Source organism: Panulirus ornatus, chromosome 30 (genome assembly GCF_036320965.1).
Source record: "Panulirus ornatus isolate Po-2019 chromosome 30, ASM3632096v1, whole genome shotgun sequence".
Classification (NCBI taxonomy): domain Eukaryota; kingdom Metazoa; phylum Arthropoda; class Malacostraca; order Decapoda; family Palinuridae; genus Panulirus; species Panulirus ornatus.
Window position 1 is genome coordinate 21701665 of NC_092253.1, and position 20743 is coordinate 21722407.

General features: G+C 38.4%; 1 protein-coding gene across 6 annotated transcripts in view; it reads right to left on the reverse strand.

Annotated features, from left to right (window-relative positions):
- Positions 1-3169: 3169 nt before the first annotated feature.
- Positions 3170-20743, reverse strand: part of bbx (bobby sox) — a 182161-nt gene continuing 164587 nt past the window's right edge. For all 6 annotated transcript variants that reach the window (XM_071679919.1, XM_071679921.1, XM_071679917.1 and 3 more), the window contains exons 7-11: positions 16661-16873; positions 11928-11999; positions 9187-9353; positions 8602-9015; positions 3170-6618 (exon numbers count right to left, since the gene is read on the reverse strand). In XM_071679919.1, the coding sequence (XP_071536020.1) occupies positions 6527-6618; positions 8602-9015; positions 9187-9353; positions 11928-11999; positions 16661-16873 (958 nt within the window). In that variant the 3' untranslated portion in view covers positions 3170-6526. The remainder of the gene's footprint in view (positions 6619-8601; positions 9016-9186; positions 9354-11927; positions 12000-16660; positions 16874-20743) is intronic.

Below are 20743 nucleotides of genomic sequence, written 5' to 3' on the forward strand. Positions count from 1 at the left end.
AAGAAGGTGTATTGAAATGGTTTGGTCACATGGAGAGAATGAGTGAGGAAAGATTGACAAAGAAGATATATGTGTAAGGTGGAGGGAATGAGGAGAAGTGGGAGACCAAATTGGAGGTGGAAGGATGGAGTGAAAAAGATTTTGTGTGATCGGAGCCTGAACATGCAGGAGGTTGAAACGTGTGCAAGGAATAGAGTGAATTGGAACGATGTGGTAAACTGTGGTCAATGTGCTGTCAGTGGATTGAACCAGGGCATGGGAAGTGTCTGGGATAAACCATGGAAAGTTGTGTGGGGCCTGGATGTGGAAAGGGAGCTGTAATTTCGGTGCATTATACAAGACAGCTAGAGAAAGTGTGAACGAATGTGGCCTTTGTTGTCTTTTCCTAGCGCTACCTCACGCGTGTGGCAGGAGGGGGTTGTCATTTCATGGGTGGTGGGGTGGCGATGGGAATTAATAAAGGCAGCAAGTATGAATTATGTACATGTGTATATATATATATATATATATATATATATATATTTTTTTTTCTTTTTTTTTATACTTTGTCGCTGTCTCCCGCGTTTGCGAGGTAGCGCAAGGAAACAGACGAAAGAAATGGCCCAACCCCCCCCATACACATGTACATACACACGTCCACACACACAAATATACATACCTACACAGCTTTCCATGGTTTACCCCGGACGCTTCACATGCCTTGATTCAATCCACTGACAGCACGTCAACCCCGGTATACCACATCACTCCAATTCGCTCTATTCCTTGCCCTCCTTTCACCCTCCTGCATGTTCAGGCCTCGATCACACAAAATCTTTTTCACTCCATCTTTCCACCTCCAATTTGGTCTCCCACTTCTCGTTCCCTCCACCTCAGACACATATATCCTCTTGGTCAATCTTTCCTCACTCATTCTCTCCATGTGCCCAAACCATTTCAAAACACCCTCTTCTGCTCTCTCAACCACGCTCTTTTTATTTCCACACATCTCTCTTACCCTTACGTTACTTACTCGATCAAACCACCTCACACCACACATTGTCCTCAAACATCTCATTTCCAGCACATCCACCCTCCTGCGCACAACTCTATCCATAGCCCACGCCTCGCAACCATACAACATTGTTGGAACCACTATTCCTTCAAACATACCCATTTTTGCTTTCCGAGATAATGTTCTCGACTTCCACACATTCTTCAAGGCTCCCAGGATTTTCGCCCCCTCCCCCACCCTATGATCTACTTCCGCTTCCATGGTTCCATCTGCTGCCAGATCCACTCCCAGATATCTAAAACACTTTACTTCCTCCAGTTTTTCTCCATTCAAACTTACCTCCCAATTGACTTGACCCTCAACCCTACTGTACCTAATAACCTTGCTCTTATTCACATTTACTCTTAACTTTCTTCTTTCACACACTTTACCAAACTCAGTCACCAACTTCTGCAGTTTCTCACATGAATCTGCCACCAGCGCTGTATCATCAGCGAACAACAACTGACTCACTTCCCAAGCTCTCTCATCCACAACAGACTTCATACTTGCCCCTCTTTCCAAAACTCTTGCATTCACCTCCCTAACAACCCCATCCATAAACAAATTAAACAACCATGGAGACATCACACACCCCTGCCGCAAACCTACATTCACTGAGAACCAATCACTTTCCTCTCTTCCTACACGTACAAATGCCTTGCATCCTCGATAAAAACTAACAACTTGCCTCCCACACCATATATTCTTAATACCTTCCACAGAGCATCTCTATCAACTCTATCATATGCCTTCTCCAGATCCATAAATATATATGTATATGTCTATATATACATATGTATATGTTGAAATGTATAGGTATGTATATGTGCATGTGTGGACGTGTATGTATATACATGTGTATGTGGGTGGGTTGGGCCATTCTTTCGTCTCTTTCCTTGCATTACCTCACTAACACAGGAGACCGCGACAAAGTATAATAAATGAATAGAATCAATCTTTCTTGCCCTTTCATTACTTAATCAATCCCCCCTCACACCACATATTGTCCTCAAACATTTCATTTTCAACACATTCACCCATGCCTCACAACTTTACAATATTGTTGGAACTACTATTCCTTCAAATGTACACATTTTTGCTCTGAGAGATAACGTTCTCACCTTCCACACAAACTTCATCACTTCCAGAACCTTTGCCCCCTTCCCCACCCTGCGACTCACTTCCACTTACATGGTTCCATTCGCTAAGTCCAGATATCAAAAACACTTCACTTCCTCCAGTTTTTCTCCATTCAAAGTAACATCCCAATTTACTTATCCCTCAACCCTACTGAACCTAATAATCTCTCCTTTATTAACTCAACTTTTTCCTTTCACACATTTTTCCAAACTCAGTCACCAACTTCAGTAGTTTCTCCCATGAATCAGTCACCAGAGCTGCATCATCCACGAACAAGCTCTCTCATCCCCAACATATTGCATACTCGCTCCTCTTCCCAAAAACTTGCCTTTACCTCCCTAACCACCCCATCCATAAACAAATTAAACAACCATGGGGACATTACACACCCGTGCCACAAACTGACATTCACTGGGAACCTATCACTCTCCTCTCTTTCTACTCGTACACATGCCTAACTTCCTTGGTTAAAACTTTTCACTGCTTCTGGTATCTTACCACCCACACCATATACTCTTACAACCTTCCACAAAGCATCTCTATCAACCCTATCATATGCCATCTTCAGATCCATAAATGCTGCATGTATATCCATCTGTTTTTCTTTATATTTCTCACATATTTTCCTCAAAGCACACACCTTAGATGACTAATTTCACATTTAAACATTAAGAGGTGGGATAGACACACCAGCATGCAAGTTTCATTCACTGCTTTTTGTCTTTGAATTATTTTATTCACCTAAGCTTTCACAGTTCTTCCAATGTATCTCATTTTCAGAATCTGTCTTAACTTTACACCTCCATGGAAACTTATGTTAATACACACTCTCCAAGTACCTTCTCTTGATGTATACATGTTTGAATTTTGCTTCATGTACATTTGAAATGTCACTGATAGTATTTTTAAGTTATCAAATTATTCCTTTGCCTCATTTTTAAATCAAATCGCCCTCATCCTTCATGTGGGTTTATAATAAGCAGAAAAAAATCCTTTTTTTAGTTTAGAATAAATAGATTTATTAACATTACCATTCATATATATCTGCATATATAGGGAATTTTTACTCTTCTTTATTTTACAATATAATACATAAATGCACACTTGTCTTTCCCAAGTGGGTTACTCAAATCATATCAGTTATATGTGACGAGATCAGCAACTTTGACCGTAAGATTCAGGTTAACTGCAAGGCCCTCTTTCATACTCATAGCTTAGTATTTCCAGCCTTACTGAAACACCTGAGCAGGTACCAAATCGCTCATAGTGTCACAAATATCAATAACAGACTACTCAACAAACTAGATAGGGTAAAATCATCCTCTGCAGTACTACCACCAACATCAAAACTGCAACTTTTTTAAAAGTTTGTCCCAATAGTTATTCTGTACTTGTGTTTTAAACTGAAATTTTACAATAAACTTTCTTAAAGTCTGAGAAATTTCAGCTCAAGCAACTTTCATTAGGTCTAACTTTCTGGCAAGTGCACTTAAGTGACAGTGGAAGTACATATTAGTAAAAGGCTATGAACACACTAAAATACAAAGGCTTAATCAGTGAGCATAAAATGTTGCACTGAAGCCCACAATTTCTACATTATGATGTAAAAACCAACAATTTGCACCTGAAACATTTTAACTAAAGGATTTCAACAAATAAACATTTCCCTAAGAATCAGGTACAGGCTTTGTATTAATTTTTATCCTCAACAGTTGGTGATACTAGTATCTGTGTGAGCTAATACCTTTTACAATAAGCTGATGCCTCGTCACTATTTGCTGATGAAAACTGTCTGACATGTAAATCAAAATTTTTTATCATACATCAATAATATATTCTTTATATTAGTCACACTGACTATCCACGATGGAACATCTAATGCTGGAAAACTATTAAAAAAAAGTAATAGTTCTGAAAAAGTGCTAAAAATAATATACTCGCTTTTAAGTGGGTATGGTAAACTGAGGATACAAAATATCTAATAGGTTGTAATGATGAAAAAAGAAACATGCAAAGAAAGGGAGAAAACCTTTGAGCATAAGCTTTTTTATTTTTCCTCTTATTTTGAAAGATTAATTCCCAAGATTACATACAGAATAATGCAGTCAGACTCCACCCACATAAAAAAAAAAAGGGGGCAAAAGCTTGCCAACCCACCAACTCCTTGCCTGCCACATTACCACCCTAACAAATCTGATTTACTAACCAAACCATTTAGTTTAAATAATGATACTATTGATGGAAGAAAAGCTCCCTGGAATAACCACCACAAAATAAACACAGATGAAGTGGATTTTTTTTTATACTGAATATTGCTATATCCACAACTGTCTGTGCTTGTTGGAAAGCATATGATGATGCAGAGCACTGAAGAAAACTAGAGCCATATGATGTCCACATGATTTACCCAATGACAGTTACACTACCAATTAAGATCAAACAATTGAATATTCTATTGGTAACTGTGATGAGGTTTCTGCTACTAATTTAATCACTTGCAAGCACAAGAAATTTTATGCTATGTCTTTAATAAATGTTTTAAATAATTTCTTGATGTTAGCTATGGCCCGTTTTACTTAAAATATTTACATTTCTGAATCTATTAAATTTTATAATTGATAGCTCAATAGCTGTGGGTAAATGCTACAAGTAGAAATCGTTTCATTCAACCAACAACATTATCTGTTGGTGCATCACCCAAGACTATGAAATCTACCTTGGTAATGTTCAGGTGGTAAAAGAGGCTTAGAGGGAATGCAAGGCTGTCAAGTCTTCACCATCTTGGCACAATTTTGGACTTTCATATGGGCTGTGTCAGCTTTTCTCGGAATTTGCAGGAACTGTAGTATAGCAAGCCCAAGAGGGAGGCCTGAGGGCAAACTTGGGAAGAAACCATTCTCTAATACAGAGAAAAATAAAATATACAGGTAGGGCATCTCTGATGTGCAGGAAACTGCTGATTTACACTTGCACCTAGCTATGGTAATTATCAGCAATAAATGGGAGTTTTTTCTTGATTTTAACAAGATAAAAGGAAAAGGCAATAGTTGAGGATACAGATCCTAAACTGATGACATCAAATGTCTAAGTTTTTACTCCTAATTAATTTATCAACAAACTAATTATCAAAATTACATTATATCAAGATCTTCACATAGTACTTCATGTTCCCTTAGTTACAGACCTGAAAATAGTTAAAAATTTATAAAAGGCTCGTGTACTTTGCAAAAAGTTTGTGTGCTTCAAACAAAACCTGTATCTTGGGGGTACTGATCAGTCCTATTCCTCTCACCAACCTGTTTATGATTACAAGATAAAAGAATTTGAAGGATCAATTACCCAAGTACCAGGTAATAGTCAAGGGATTCAAGATTCTTGTCTTGACAGGGCAGACTACACTGAAGCACACTTTACTGCTGAAGTACCAGTATGATTCAGGACAAATTTTTTCTTGCTAAAAAACAAACTATTCAAATATCTTATTGGTTACAAAAGGTCACTTCCTGCAATTATCAGCAAATTGCTTTTTTTAATCTTCAAGGTTTAAGAATTTGGTCATGTACATGTACACAGAATCCCAATAAAGAAAGACTTAACATAATCAAGCTATTACAAATCACAGACACCATCACACATATTGTTTCATTCACCCTGCATCTTGAGCATACTCACTGCTGTTTCATCTAAATACTGAACATATATAAAAATTCTCCTTGTCATATCTCATCTCTTCAGCTGTCATGGGAGTAAAGGTATGCACTTAGAAAATTTCAGTATAACATTACACTCCTACAGAGCAGCTCAACAGGTCACATATGACGTAGAGAACTTTTAACAGCCAATAAGGCAGCACAAACGTGGGAGTTGGGGTGAAGGGTTAAAGATGCCCTTGATTCTCCACAGCCAGCATCAATTTCAGTAACAGCTAGATTATGGTTTCTAGTTCACAGCATGGAATTCTTATATTATTTTATGCCTCACAGGTGATATCAATAAACTTTATATAAATAAAATTCTAGTTTTCAGGATCAGGCAGTTGAAGTAGAGTCTGATGCATAATTTGGCTTGAGTGATGAAAAAATTCATCACTTTCACTTAAAATATCTAACCAATGCACTTGTACACAAATTTAACACCATTTGCAGTTGAAAAATTTTATTTTCAGTTTCAGTTTTTCAACATTCAGAAAAGAAAATGTAAAATTTGTTTTTTTGGATATGTTGCAATGACCATTGCATTGTCTGTATGAACAACAGTAAAAGAAAACACTTTCCTTGTGCCAGTAAACTTTGTAATGTACAGGTATCTTCAGTCTACTTGAAAGTTTCCTCTGCCACTTTCTAAACCTCTTCAAAGTTTCATGACTGGCTGACTAAGTGCTACTTCTGCCAGGGCAGCCAGACCCATACTTGTAAGCACACTCTGCTCAACAACACTTGTGTCTGCAATTAAGGGAAAATTATAAATTTCACGTGAAAGTTTTGTGAAATCATGATATATATTTTTTTTCAATTGTACTCCCATGAGAGAAATAACTTCCCCCAGTTAATACAGTACACATAATCTTATTTGGGGGATGCCATACCTACCAATTAACATTTTTGTAAAGATATACTTCCCATATGGTATGAAGTTTCCAGTATTCATAACATGGAAGCCTATTTTTTTTTTTCCTGATGGGGGGGTGATGGGGCAATTACATGGTTGGAAGGTATGGGGTATATATAGGGTTGTACGGAGGAGGATGGATGTGTTGGAAATAAAATGTTAGAGGTTTGATCAAGTAAGTAATGAAAGGTTAAGAGAGATGTGTGGTAATAAAAAGGGTGTGGATGAGAGAACAGAAGAGGGTGTGTTGAAATGGTTTGGTCATATGGAGAGAATGAGTGAGGAAAGGCTGACAAAGAGGATATATGTGTCAGAGGTGAAGGGAAGGAGAAGCAGCAGACCAAACTGGAGGTGGAAGGATAGAGTGAAAAAGATTATGAGCGATCGGGGCCTCAACATACGAGAGGGTGAAAGGTATGCAGGAATTGAGTGAATTGGAACAATGTGGTATACTGGGGTGGATGTGCTGTTAGTGGAGTGAACCTGGGTATGTGAAGCGTATGTGGTAAACCATGGAAAGGTCTGTGAGGGCTGGATGTAGGATACGAGAGAAAGAACACTTCCCACGTATTCCCTGCATGTCATAGAAGGCAACTAAAAGAGAAGGGAGCAGGGGGGCTGGAAATCCTCCCCTCCTGTTTATAACTTTTCAAAGGGAACAGAGAAGGGGGTAAAGTGAGGATATTCCCTCAAAGGCTCAGTCCTCTGTTCTTAATGCTACCTTGCTGATGCTGGAAATGGCAAATAGTATATAGAAAAAATATATATGCATGAGCTACATACATTTACATCATTTAGTTCATATTTTTAGCAGTGTTTTTGTGTACAGTATATCAAAAAATACTGCTACACCTACAAAGGAACATTATAATCTTATCACAACCTCTGAAGTTGGTCTGATACATGGTTGATGAAGTTTAACTGAAGTATATATTAGTAAAGTAGTCAGGATAGACATAGAAAGAAAGCCTCCACACGATCATCATTTTGCAAGAAACATGCAGTAGGAATCTGTGTGTGTGGGAGATACTTTTCCTATCCTTTGGAGAATATTTGCTAGCAATGTCACAATAGCATTAAAGTACATTGGTTAAGAAATATTCAGTAAGCTGTTCATGTTGTACGTAAGGCCTAAACTAAGATATGCTTCTCAGCTTCTCAGGTTTGGTCATCACAACTAAAGGGCACTGACCCAGTAAAGGTCTAGAAGAAAGCAACAAAGATGGTACTTGAATTAAGAGAGCCGAATTACAGGGTAAGGCTTAGAGGCCTTATATTGGCCCAGTTTAGAAGAAAAAAGAGTGAACACACAAATACACAACCATTTTAAGTTTTTAAAATAGATCATGAGCATGGACAGTGAACAGTTCTCGGAGAGATGCAGGGATCAAGTAACCAGAAGAAACAAAATTAAGTTAAATTTTTTCTAAAAGATGTAAAGAATTAACTTTATAGAATAAAAGTGGTGGATGAAAGGAAAAGAATGACTAAAGACATAGTAAGTGCAAACATCATTCATGATTCTAAAACTGTATGATGGTAACAGAGAATGCTCAAGAAATGTTGCCCCATGAGTGTGTAAAATTCCCTCCCAGTACAGTACAAGTAGGTAATTACAAAGAAAAAAATATGAGATAAGTGGGTTTGCTATGTGTAATCTCTTTGGCACTGCTTAATCAAAACCTCTTCTGGGAATGCATATTTTCATCTACTTTAGCTGTGCCAAAATCCGATAGTAACTGGATATACAAAGCATTAGTCAATCATTGCCTGCTAATACAAATTTCAACAAAAATGAACAATAGCATTTGACTAACCTCTACGAAGAGGAGCATGAACTGGATCATGTCTCGTGATAGTTTGTTTACGAGCTTTCCTTCTCTGTGAGCCAATGAGGGGCACACCGTCTGAACCTGCTGAAAGACCTGCTTCAACTGGTGATACAGAGCCTCCACTAACAAGAATTGGGCCCTGAGGAGGACTGTGCTGCTGGGTATTAAAAGATGAGGAAGACGACGAAGAAGGCGTTGGGGACACAGCAGCCTCTCCATCAGACAAACTACCTCCAGCATTGCCACCAGTACTACTACTGCTGACTCCCCCAGTGGTGACTCTGTTTGCTACTGTAGTAGCAGTAGCTGAGGTGGATGACACAGGTGGTGGAGGGTCAGAAGTGGAGTCTGCCTGGGCAGAAACACGGCTACTGCTGCTAACTACACCTACTGTGGGTTCTGAAAATATCCATTTGTAGATTCATAGTATTTCTTCAGACTTATGGTTTTAAAATTAGCACTGTATATACTGCTATGATTTGCATGAAACAGCATACAGAACATAAATGGTAAATCACGTTAAGGTGATGATTTAAAAAAAGCTCTAATCTTATACAATGCAAAACTCACGTGTTGTTGGTGGTGTGGGAAAAGAGTTGGAATTTGGCCCAGAATGGTTTGTGACATGAGTGGATGAGGAGGCTGAAGATGTACGTTTCCTCTCTTTTTTGCGACGTGTAAATTCATCTAAACTTAAAGATGGAAGGGCTTCAATCCTGGCTTCTAGATTAAAGTCACTGTTGAAAGAAAATTTCCCATTAGCCGAGGTGCCTGGAGACTAGCAGAATGCAAGTATAGTCCCTTTACATAAAGGCTGGGGTGTGTGTGTGTGTGTGTTTAACAGTAAATGCTCAAATCATAGAGATAAAATTCAGTGAAGTACAATATATTGTACCTATTCAGATGTTTGGGAGAGTGGCAACACTGGACCAGGGAATGCACAGTGGGGAGGAGTAATGTGGCTTATGGAGAAGTAAAGGTTGTTTCCTTTTAAGTTTCTGTGAGAAATACATTGATAAAAGAGTGAACTGTGTACAGTAAAGCATTTTCAAATACGGAGGAAGCATATAAGATTGAAAGGGGACATTTGTGCAGGGTGCTACAAATATCTTGGGTAAATAAAAATTAATAAATGCTGAAGGATTTTTACTGAAAGTGTGGGGCATGTGTGTGAGTAGGAAAGGAAGATGAGTGGTTCCTGGTGAAGGTGGCTTTCCCTTGTATTGTGCTGTACTTAAAGATACTTTCCTTTGGTTTTGATTTTCATCCAAAATACCCAATGTTCGACTTCTATTTTCATCAAACTATGCAAAAGCTGCAATCTTTTTAATGTTAAAACCTTACACATCTTTTACATACGAACTTTCTAACTCTTACATTTTATCTAACTTTTAAAGCCAATCATTCAAATGAGAAACTTAAATTCCACCAATCTAATTGTTATACTTCTCATGGTCCCATAGTGGCATGTATAGCATTACAGAATAAAATCCTTTCTTTACTCTCTTTTATGGCCATTAACTGGTCACTTTAGTGACAATTAGTGAAAGTGTTGTACTTATCACTTGTTTTATTGTATTATGTCTATATTAAGTATACATATCAATGGAGTCTGCCCAGACATATTCTCAAAGTTTTCAACACATTTTTTTTAGTTTTCCACTCCTTTTATTCACATATGTTCCTGTACATTATATTTTGTTACGTATTTCTTCAAAAATTTGTATAATAAATAGACAGATAAGAGGGCTGAGAAGTCAGCATAAAATGATTTACCATAAAATACAATTACAAGTTGTACCTCTAATCCAGTGCTCTGTGGTCTGGCAACTCCCATGGTCCAGCGCATTTTGAATCTGCCGCCATTAATTTGTGGATCTGCCACCAGCGCAATGCTGTTAGCAGTGCTCAGGCACGAAAATCAATTTGCTCTGCAGCCAAGCTAATTAACAGTCCTGTTAATTACTTGCAGCCTCAGAACAAGTGTATAATGCTGACAAATCGACTCTATATTGCCGTCATATGCCATGAAAAATCCTTGCCCAAGATACTGAGAAGTTTCCATCTGGGGGTAAGGATTCCAAAGATAGGGTAAAAATTCTTGTCTGCAGCAATGCTGCAGGGACACATAAAACCAAGCTGATGCTTACTGGAAAGTGTGTTCAGCCGAGGGCTTTAAAGGGGTCGATTTCTATTTTCCAGCACTTTTTGTGGTCTGACAATGGCAAGGTCCCACAGTTGCCGGATTAAAGAGGTACAACCTGTATTAATAATTAAACCATAAACTGTTAATATATGGTTTCTTAAGCATACCATTCTACAACCATTTTCTCTTGGTAGCTCCTCACACAAGCTTCTTTTCACAACAATTAATTTCAAGACTTTTCCACCCAAATTTGTTCTTTTCCTCCAGAAACCTAAACAAACTTTTGCCTCCACCAAGAAGTTATCAAGCATCGCATCAGCTGCCCCTCTCAAAAACTAAAAGCCAATTATCTTTTAGTATATAATCCATTCATGCCTGTTCACAGCTAACCCAACTAATCAATATATACTTAACCCACCATAGTATCTGCGGCACTAACTTGCTTGCTTTCTGCTTCATTGGGTTACATGGAAACCAATAGAAAACAGAGAATGGATCAGCTATGTGTAACAGTAAAATAAGAACTTTAGTATGCAAGTTTTCTATTTGCCAACTTTGCCAAAAGCACCTCTTGTCACAAACATCAAAATATCTAAAAACAATTCCATACAAGCGTACGTCTCAGCATTTCAAGATTTCAAACAGTTTTTCCACAGGACCTTTGACCAGTATAATGTAGAAATTTGACACATCTTTTTTTCCCCACACACCACAACTGAATAGCATCATTATCTTAAAGATTCCACTCATTCACTATTCATGCTATAAAAGTACTTTACATCCTTTCTAACATTTTCTTTTTTATATATAAAAGTTATGAACTATGGTTGATTTTATCTCAGTAGCTTTCAAAGAACTGTTCACAGACTACATTATCAGGTAGATTTAAAACCTTAAAGGCTGTGATTAGGTCACACACATAAGCATTAATGCATGTGTATGAATGGAGCCAAACCTTGCTTAGACTGTACTGAGTGTGCAAAAAGTATTATACATAGGAAACACTGTAGTAGTGTTGAAAATTATTGAACTTTAACACAAGGCTTCAAATAATCACAGACAACTTCAAACTGAAAATCCTGTAAATGGCCTTACTTTAATTGAAGCCATGGAAACTTCCAATATTCAAATAAATGCACACACACAAAAATAGTATGTGCCTTACTCTGGATGGAGCCGACGCAATTGCCGTCGCCCCCTCCTTCCTCCATCCTCTGTTCGCCGACCTCCAGACTCCCTGTGAAACCCATATGGAGCATAGTCAAGATTATGCATGAATATATTTACATATCACCAGTCAACTCAAGAAAATGAAAATAATGAGGTATCAGAATTATAAACAAGAACAGTAACATCTGTATGAAAAAGTTGCAACTGTTTCCTATGTCACCAGTTTCTGTAGTTGTGCAAACAATTTTCAAATCATTTAACATCTGGCCAATACATGAAAGTCAATACTACTGCAGCATTAACCTTTAAATACTGGGAATAATAATTTTTTTCTCCAATATTTAGACATTTACAGCTGCTAATTGTTGCCTTGGTCACTGTAAGAGCTAATTTAGAGACTACCACTCTGGAAGAAGTTTGAAGGGAACAAGGAAAAGGAGGAAACCAAGCTGGAGGTGGAAAGATGAAGTTTAAGATGCTTTGGGTGTTTGAAGCCTGAAAATGCAGGAGGGTGTGAAATGGAGTGATGTGCCATCTACCAGCTGAATCAGAGCATTTGATGCATTCTGGGTATGCCAATAAAAGGTCTATGGGGAATGGTTGTGAAGAGGGTGCTCTAGTTTCAGTGTATTATTTTAATCATAAATGAAAGGTAAAGATGAAGTGAGCAAATGAAGCCATTCTTCACCTGTGTCTGGTGCTACCTCACTAATGCAGGAAACGGTGAACAAGTACAAAGAAAAAATGCAAATGAGTAAAAAATATTTATATATGTGTGCAAAGTTATCCCCTGGGGGTAGGGAAGAAAGCTGCCCATGCAGAAGGCACCTAAGAGGGGACGGTGCAAGGGACTGCAGTAAATCCTCCCCTCCTGTATTACTTTCCAAAAGAAGGAAGAGAGGAAGAAGCCAAGCATGGAGATTTTTCCTCTAGCTCATTCATCTGTTCATGGGACTACCTTGCTTATATGGGGAAATAGCAGACACTCAAGAAAGAAAAAATTCAAATAGTAACCATAAATAATGATATGCCATTTTCTGAATTTGCATCATGTTCATACGAGAGATGTTGGCGTAATTATTTCTAAACCCAACAAAAACTATCATTACATATGGGTACAATGGACTGAAAAGTAAACAATATGACTCCTGTTGTCTCAATAGGATTGTTTAGGTGTAAATGCAAGATGTAAAGGTTTAAGTGTATGCCAATCTGTTAAAACCAATGGTTCCTAACTGTCCTGAAAGGTTTATCAGTGCTATTACCAATTTGAAAAAAAAAAGATAATGATATACATATGACTAAAGCAGATAAGGCTACAGCTGTGATTATGGACAAAGGTAATCATGTATCAAAAATAATGATCTTTTAAGTGATAATACAACATACTTTAAACTCAATAAGAATCTCCTAGAAGCAGTTAGTTCTCACTTTAATAACTGAAGTTGTTGAAAGGTAATGATTCTCATCAAAAGGTTTTCATCATTGTGCCATTCATTGCCATATATGTATGGACTTTTCAAACCATAAGCCAAATTTTCCAGCAAGACCAATAGTGAGTTCAGTAGGCTCCATCATATATAATTTATCAAAATGGTTAGTTTCTTTATCAAGCTCATTAGTGGGTAAGATATAAAATTCTAATATCATGAGCATTGTAGATTTAGTGAACAAGCTTAATTATATCAATGAAGATTTTTTTTCAAACTAGCTAGTTTTGATGTTTCATCTTTGTTCACAAAAGTTCCCATTAATGACCTCTTAGAATATTTGGTTGATGTCTTAGATAATACTGACTTACCTGCTTCCAACTGTTTTTATTGAATTGATAAAATTGTGTATAAAAGACTGTATTTCAAGTTAATGGAGAACTTTATGCTCAGAAATTTGGTATGGCTATGGGTAACAACCCTCTTTCATCACTATTAAGTAATCTTTACATGGAATTCTTTAAAACAAAAATTTCTAAAGGATATTTTACCCTCTAATGCAATTTGGTTTTGGTATGTAGATGTTCTTTGTGTTTGGCCAACAAACAAAAATTTACAAACATTTCTTCCTTTACTTTACAATAGTGTACCTTCTATCAACTTTACAGTAGAAGTGGTAAATAATTATATGTTACTATTTTTAGGTTGCATGATCCATTCGGTTAGAAACATGTTTAAGTTTACCATATACATAAAACCTACCATCATTATTACATGGCTAAACATGAGAGAGTTAGATTATCATCATTCCAGTGTACGTTTCTTTGGGCATTACATATATGCAGTCCGGAATTTATTGATGATTTTAAGAACATATACTCTATTGGATATAAGTTAAAATATCCTAGATCTTTCACTGACTAATCCCTTATGTTGGCAAAGAAATTATTTCATAGTTAAACTCAAACCTCCTCTTGATACCAAGAATCGTTTAGTTCTCCCTTTTAATGAGAATTTTACACTACTTCTCAGGTTGATCAAATCCTTTAATGTTAATTTAGCCTTCAACTTAACAATACTATAAAGAATATCTTAATCAGGAACTCACCAGAAAGTTCTACAGGCTATGTTTATTGAATACCCCATAAAAATTGTAATAGGTTATATGTTGGGCAGACTGGTAGGGATCTTTATGTGGGTTAAGCAACATAAATGTGGTAAAGAACAGGGCAAGACTCAAATGTTTAATCATGTTAAAGTTTTCCAACAAATGTTAAGCTAATATGAATATCTGTGACACAATGGCAAACTTCCAATCATCTACAACTTTTCCCATAGCAAGTGACTTACTGAAAAGGGCAGTCAGGGGATTAATTACCTCATTTCTTGCATCTTTCATTGTCCTTGGATATAACTGCCATTTTATTTTTCTTTCCAATTATGGTCGATAGTATGTCTTCAACTTTTATATCAATTTGTTATAGAACGTTCTCTTTGCTTATCAACGAAACTGGATTTGGGACATGAGATGTGTTTTCATTCATAAATACAGATGCAAATAAATCATTTAAGGTTTTTGCCATGGATTCACTGTCGTGAACAAAGCCACCACTTTCTGAAATTAATGAACACAATGAATTGGTGATAACTCTCTTGCTTCTAACATAATCATGAAACTGCTCAGGGCTTCATTTGCTATTTTCAGTAATACACACATCTCAATGCTGTTTACTTTGTTATAGAAGTCTCAGTTCTCAACATAAATTTATATAACTTACTCTATCATGTTGGTCATTGGACTCTAGTTTCTCATAAGCTGCTTTCTTTGACAACAGGTACTCTATTTCCCCATTCCACCACCTTCGCTTCATTTTTGAAACTGACCTTATATTATGCATATGCACATATGTTCCCTCTAATGCTCTGAAAGTTTTATTGAAGCTTTTCCAAGCTACATTCATTTTGTTTTCATTGACCACATCATCCCAGATTTGCCTGTTGAGAACACTGTGAAGCTCACTGAAATTTGCCAGTTTCAAATCATATATTTTGGGGCAACAGTCATGTTGACCATGCAGTGTTGAAAGCGATATCAAAAGTCAATTTGTTGGTGATCACTTGTGGCAAGCTTTTCTCCAACTTCATTATTAAGGAGATCTGTAGTTAGAACTAAATCTAGTATTTTCTCATCACGAGTAGGTTTCTTGACTGACTGAATTAGGATGGTAGAAGCTAGTAACCAACTTCCAACCAGGGAGGTATATTAGCAGTATTGGGAGGGTCAGTGACGGCTGTGTAGTGAGCCAGCTCTTCAGTGGTTATCAAGTTGCACTTCTTCAACCCAAGCGGGTGTAATTTCTTTCTGCCTTAACCACACATGGACTACAGGCATTCTGTTCACAAACATATAATCTCTACTTGTCACACATAACACTTGAAAATATCTATCTCACACAACTCATTCTTTGCAACTCTAGATTTTCCTATGGTATGTATTTTGTGCTAGCCCTGCCTTTTGGCAAAATGTTAGGAGCAACAAATAAAAGTAGTAAGCAGGAGCATTAGGTAGTTGTAGGTGATTGGAACATTAGGTAGACACATTAGGTGGAAGCCTCTGAAAACACTGCTTGAGTTGCCCTCTGTCAGTGGCCTGTTAAGGGTGAGGCACTAATGGCGAAGCAACAACAGAATTCAACAGTTATGGAGACTTTTTGCCCTGGCCACCCCCTCGAGGGAGTTTCCAATGGGAAAAAACATCAGAGACACATGTAGATAGATAGCAATACCAAGCAAATTTAGCTAAAGTCTATGTCTGGAGCAACTGGGAAGAGATCCCCCCCCCCCCAATAGAACCTTGTTCATTACATATTTTTGCTAATTTATCATAAAATCTTTTCTCTGTCTCTGGTGTCTATGAAGGGGGCTTATAAACTAATCCTTACAAAGCTTATCTTTAATCATACAAAAATGAAGTCGACTTTCTCAACGCCAACAACATTTTTCACTATCATGACGAAAATGAGCTTTAACAAAGAGCAAGACTCCACCACCTACTTTATTTTCCTAACGCTATTAAACAAAAAGTACTTTGGAATTGCGTATTTGGTGTGGAAATATCCATAACTGATTGCTGCAAAATGAGACTAAATTTATCAAATTCCATCAATTTCTGCCGATAATGAGGTTATTGATCTTCTAAAACTTTGATGCTCATTTTCTTGATATATAAATTCGAATTCCTTGATTCCTTATGTAACATCCCATTTAAGGGTTAAACTTTAAAATCTTTTTAACTTACCCATTCTCCTCCTCCGGGGGTTTGGACTGCAAGGTATCCTCTTCCTCAATGTGTTCCTCTTCATTCTCATCCTCCTCCTCTTCCTGCTGCTGCTGCTGTTGTTGCTGATGCTGTTGTTGCTGTTGTTGTTGTTGTTGTTGTTGTTGTTGCTGCTGTTGTTGATCATCTTCATCTTCTTGCTCCTGAGTGGTGCTTGAACCTACTTCTTCCCACCTGTCAAAAAAAATACAAAATATTGAATCATCAACCATAACTCTACTTTCAAAAATTATTACAATACTAAAGTGTTTTACACAATAGTACTACAAGTACAATGAGTTAACTGCTCACATTATCAATCCTAAACTATTATCTTCAACTCTGTTTCTGTTTACATCGAGTGAATCAAGTGCACAGTGTCCAAATTCACATAAACACATCCTTAGCCCAGGTCTCATGTTAAGAGTAAAGCAAATCATTCAACAAAATTTTTTTCTCGAAACACCACTGGGCAACACCCCAGTGGTGGTTACCACTGTTTAAGATAAAAGTTTTCACGAAAGAGATGGGGAGGTAGGGTGGGTAACAGCAATCCTGAAAATTTGCAAAGGGGAAACTACCCTGGAGGTAGTTTTTCATTCCTCTAAACATTTTTCTGTCCAGGATCAGTTTATTCAAGTTTAGAGTAACTGTTACCGAAGGACTTGTGCATCTCGGGACACCATCATACATTAACTAAAATTGGACTGTTCACACAAAAGCATTTTGTGAAACTACATGAGGTTCCCTGCACCTCACAAGATAGATCCTGTGTGTAGGCCCAAAAGTATAAACCCAAGAAGATATAAAATCTATGGTGTAATCTTTGGCAAAATTTCAGTCCTTTTGTACAGAGCTCGTCCCTCATGTATTTAATTAAGACCATGACTGATACATGATTATGACACCCAAACTGAGGAAAAAACAAGCTATGATAAACTTCCATGTGTACACTAATTTATCATGAATAAATCAGCTGGGACATGCTACTTAGAAACATCAATTTACCTTTGAATCCCTCAGTCGATGAGTTGATGACCGAACCTTTGAGAAGAAAATTCCTGACTTGGCTCCTTAATCTAGTTCTTTTGGAATGTAATACAGGAAGGGAGGATTTCCAGCTACCGCCCCTCTTATTTGCCTTCTACAACATGCAAAGGATTACATGGGCAGCCTTCTTTCTCACATATTCCCAAGGATAACATATATCAGGGATCAGCAAGGTAGCACCAGGAAAACAGACAAAAAAGGCCTTGTTCATTCACACTCAGTCTCTAGCTGTTATGTGTAATGCACTGAAACCTTGACTCCCTATCCAGATCCAGGCCCCACAGACCTTTCCATGGTTTACCCCAGACATTTCAATGCCCTGGTTCAGTCCAATGACAACACGTCGACCCCGATATACCACATCGTTCCAATTCACTATATTCCTTGCATGACTCTCACCCTCCTGCATGTTCAGGCCCCAACTGCTCAAAATCTTTTTCATTCCATATGTCCACCTCGTGCGAAAAGGCGTGCGAAAGAGAGACTTTTGGATGTCAATGTGCTGAGAGGTGCAACTGGAGGGATGTCTGATCATTATCTTGTGGAGGCTAAGGTGAAGATTAGTATGGGTTTTCAGAAAAGAAGAGTGAATGTTGGGGTGAAGAAGGTGGTGAGAGTAAGTGAGCTTGGGAAGGAGAACTGTGTGAAGAAGTATCAGGAGAGACTGTGTACAGAATGGAAAAAGGTGAGAACAATGGAAGTAAGGGGAGTGGGGGAGGAATGGGATGTATTTAGGGAATCAGTGATGGATTGCGCAAAAGATGCTTGTGGCATGAGAAGAGTGGGAGGTGGGCTGTTTAGAAAGGGTAGTGAGTGGTGGGATGAAGAAGTAAGAGTATTAGTGAAAGAGAAGAGAGAGGCATTTGGACGATTTTTGCAGGGAAAAAATGCAATTGAGTGGGAGAAGTATAAAAGAAAGAGACAGGAGGTCAAGAGAAAGGTGCAAGAGGTGAAAAAAAGGGCAAATGAGAGTTGGGGTGAGAGACTATCAGTAAATTTTAGGGAGAATAAAAAGATGTTCTGGAAGGAGGTAAATAGGGTGCGTAAGACAAGGGAGCAAATGGGAACTTCAGTGAAGGGCGTAAATGGGGAGGTGATAACAAGTAGTGGTGATGTGAGAAGGAGATGGAATGAGTATTTTGAAGGTTTGTTGAATGTGTCTGATGACAGAGTAGCAGATATAGGGTGTTTGGGTCGAGGTGGTGTGCAAAGTGAGAGGGTTAGGGAAAATGATTTGGTAAACAGAGAAGAGGTAGTAAAAGCTTTGCGGAAGATGAAAGCCGGCAAGGCAGCAGGTTTGGATGGTATTGCAGTGGAATTTATTAAAAAAGGGGGTGACTGTATTGTTGACTGGTTGGTAAGGTTATTTAATGTATGTATGACTCATGGTGAGGTGCCTGAGGATTGGCGGAATGCGTGCATAGTGCCATTGTACAAAGGCAAAGGGGATAAGAGTGAGTGCTCAAATTACAGAGGTATAAGTTTGTTGAGTATTCCTGGTAAATTATATGGGAGGGTATTGATTGAAAGGGTGAAGGCATGTACAGAGCATCAGATTGGGGAAGAGCAGTGTGGTTTCAGAAGTGGTAGAGGATGTGTGGATCAGGTGTTTGCTTTGAAGAATGTATGTGAGAAATACTTAGAAAAGCAAATGGATTTGTATGTAGCATTTATGGATCTGGAGAAGGCATATGATAGAGTTGATAGAGATGCTCTGTGGAAGGTATTAAGAATATATGGTGTGGGAGGCAAGTTGTTAGAAGCAGTGAAAAGTTTTTATCGAGGATGTAAGGCATGTGTACGTGTAGGAAGAGAGGAAAGTGATTGGTTCTCAGTGAATGTAGGTTTGCGGCAGGGGTGTGTGATGTCTCCATGGTTGTTTAATTTGTTTATGGATGGGGTTGTTAGGGAGGTAAATGCAAGAGTCTTGGAAAGAGGGGCAAGTATGAAGTCTGTTGGGGATGAGAGAGCTTGGGAAGTGAGTCAGTTGTTGTTCGCTGATGATACAGCGCTGGTGGCGGATTCATGTGAGAAACTGCAGAAGCTGGTGACGGAGTTTGGTAAAGTGTGTGGAAGAAGAAAGTTAAGAGTAAATGTGAATAAGAGCAAGGTTATTAGGTACAGTAGGGTTGAGGGTCAAGTCAATTGGGAGGTGAGTTTGAATGGTGAAAAACTGGAGGAAGTGAAGTGTTTTAGATATCTGGGAGTGGATCTGTCAGCGGATGGAACCATGGAAGCGGAAGTGGATCATAGGGTGGGGGAGGGGGCGAAAATTTTGGGAGCCTTGAAAAATGTGTGGAAGTCGAGAACATTATCCCGGAAAGCAAAAATGGGTATGTTTGAAGGAATAGTAGTTCCAACAATGTTGTATGGTTGCGAGGCGTGGGCTATGGATAGAGTTGTGCGCAGGAGGATGGATGTGCTGGAAATGAGATGTTTGAGGACAATGTGTGGTGTGAGGTGGTTTGATCGAGTAAGTAACGTAAGGGTAAGAGAGATGTGTGGAAATAAAAAGAGCGTGGTTGAGAGAGCAGAAGAGGGTGTTTTAAAATGGTTTGGGCACATGGAGAGAATGAGTGAGGAAAGATTGACCAAGAGGATATATGTGTCGGAGGTGGAGGGAACGAGGAGAAGAGGGAGACCAAATTGGAGGTGGAAAGATGGAGTGAAAAAGATTTTGTGTGATCGGGGCCTGAACATGCGGGAGGGTGAGGGGAGGGCGGGGAGTGGAGTGGGTTGGAGCGGTGTGGTGTACGGGGGTTGGCGTGCTGTCGGTGGATTGAATCAGGGCGTGTGGGGCGTCCGGGGTAAACCATGGAAAGCTGTGTAGGTATGTATATTTGTGTGTGTGGACGTGTGTATGTACATGTGTATGGGGGGGGTTGGGCCATTTCTTTCGTCTGTTTCCTTCCGCTACCTCGCAAACGCGGGAGACAGCGACAAAGTATAAAAAAAAAAAAAAAAAAATGTCCACCTCCAATTTGATCTCCCACTTCTTGCTCCCTCCAACTCCGA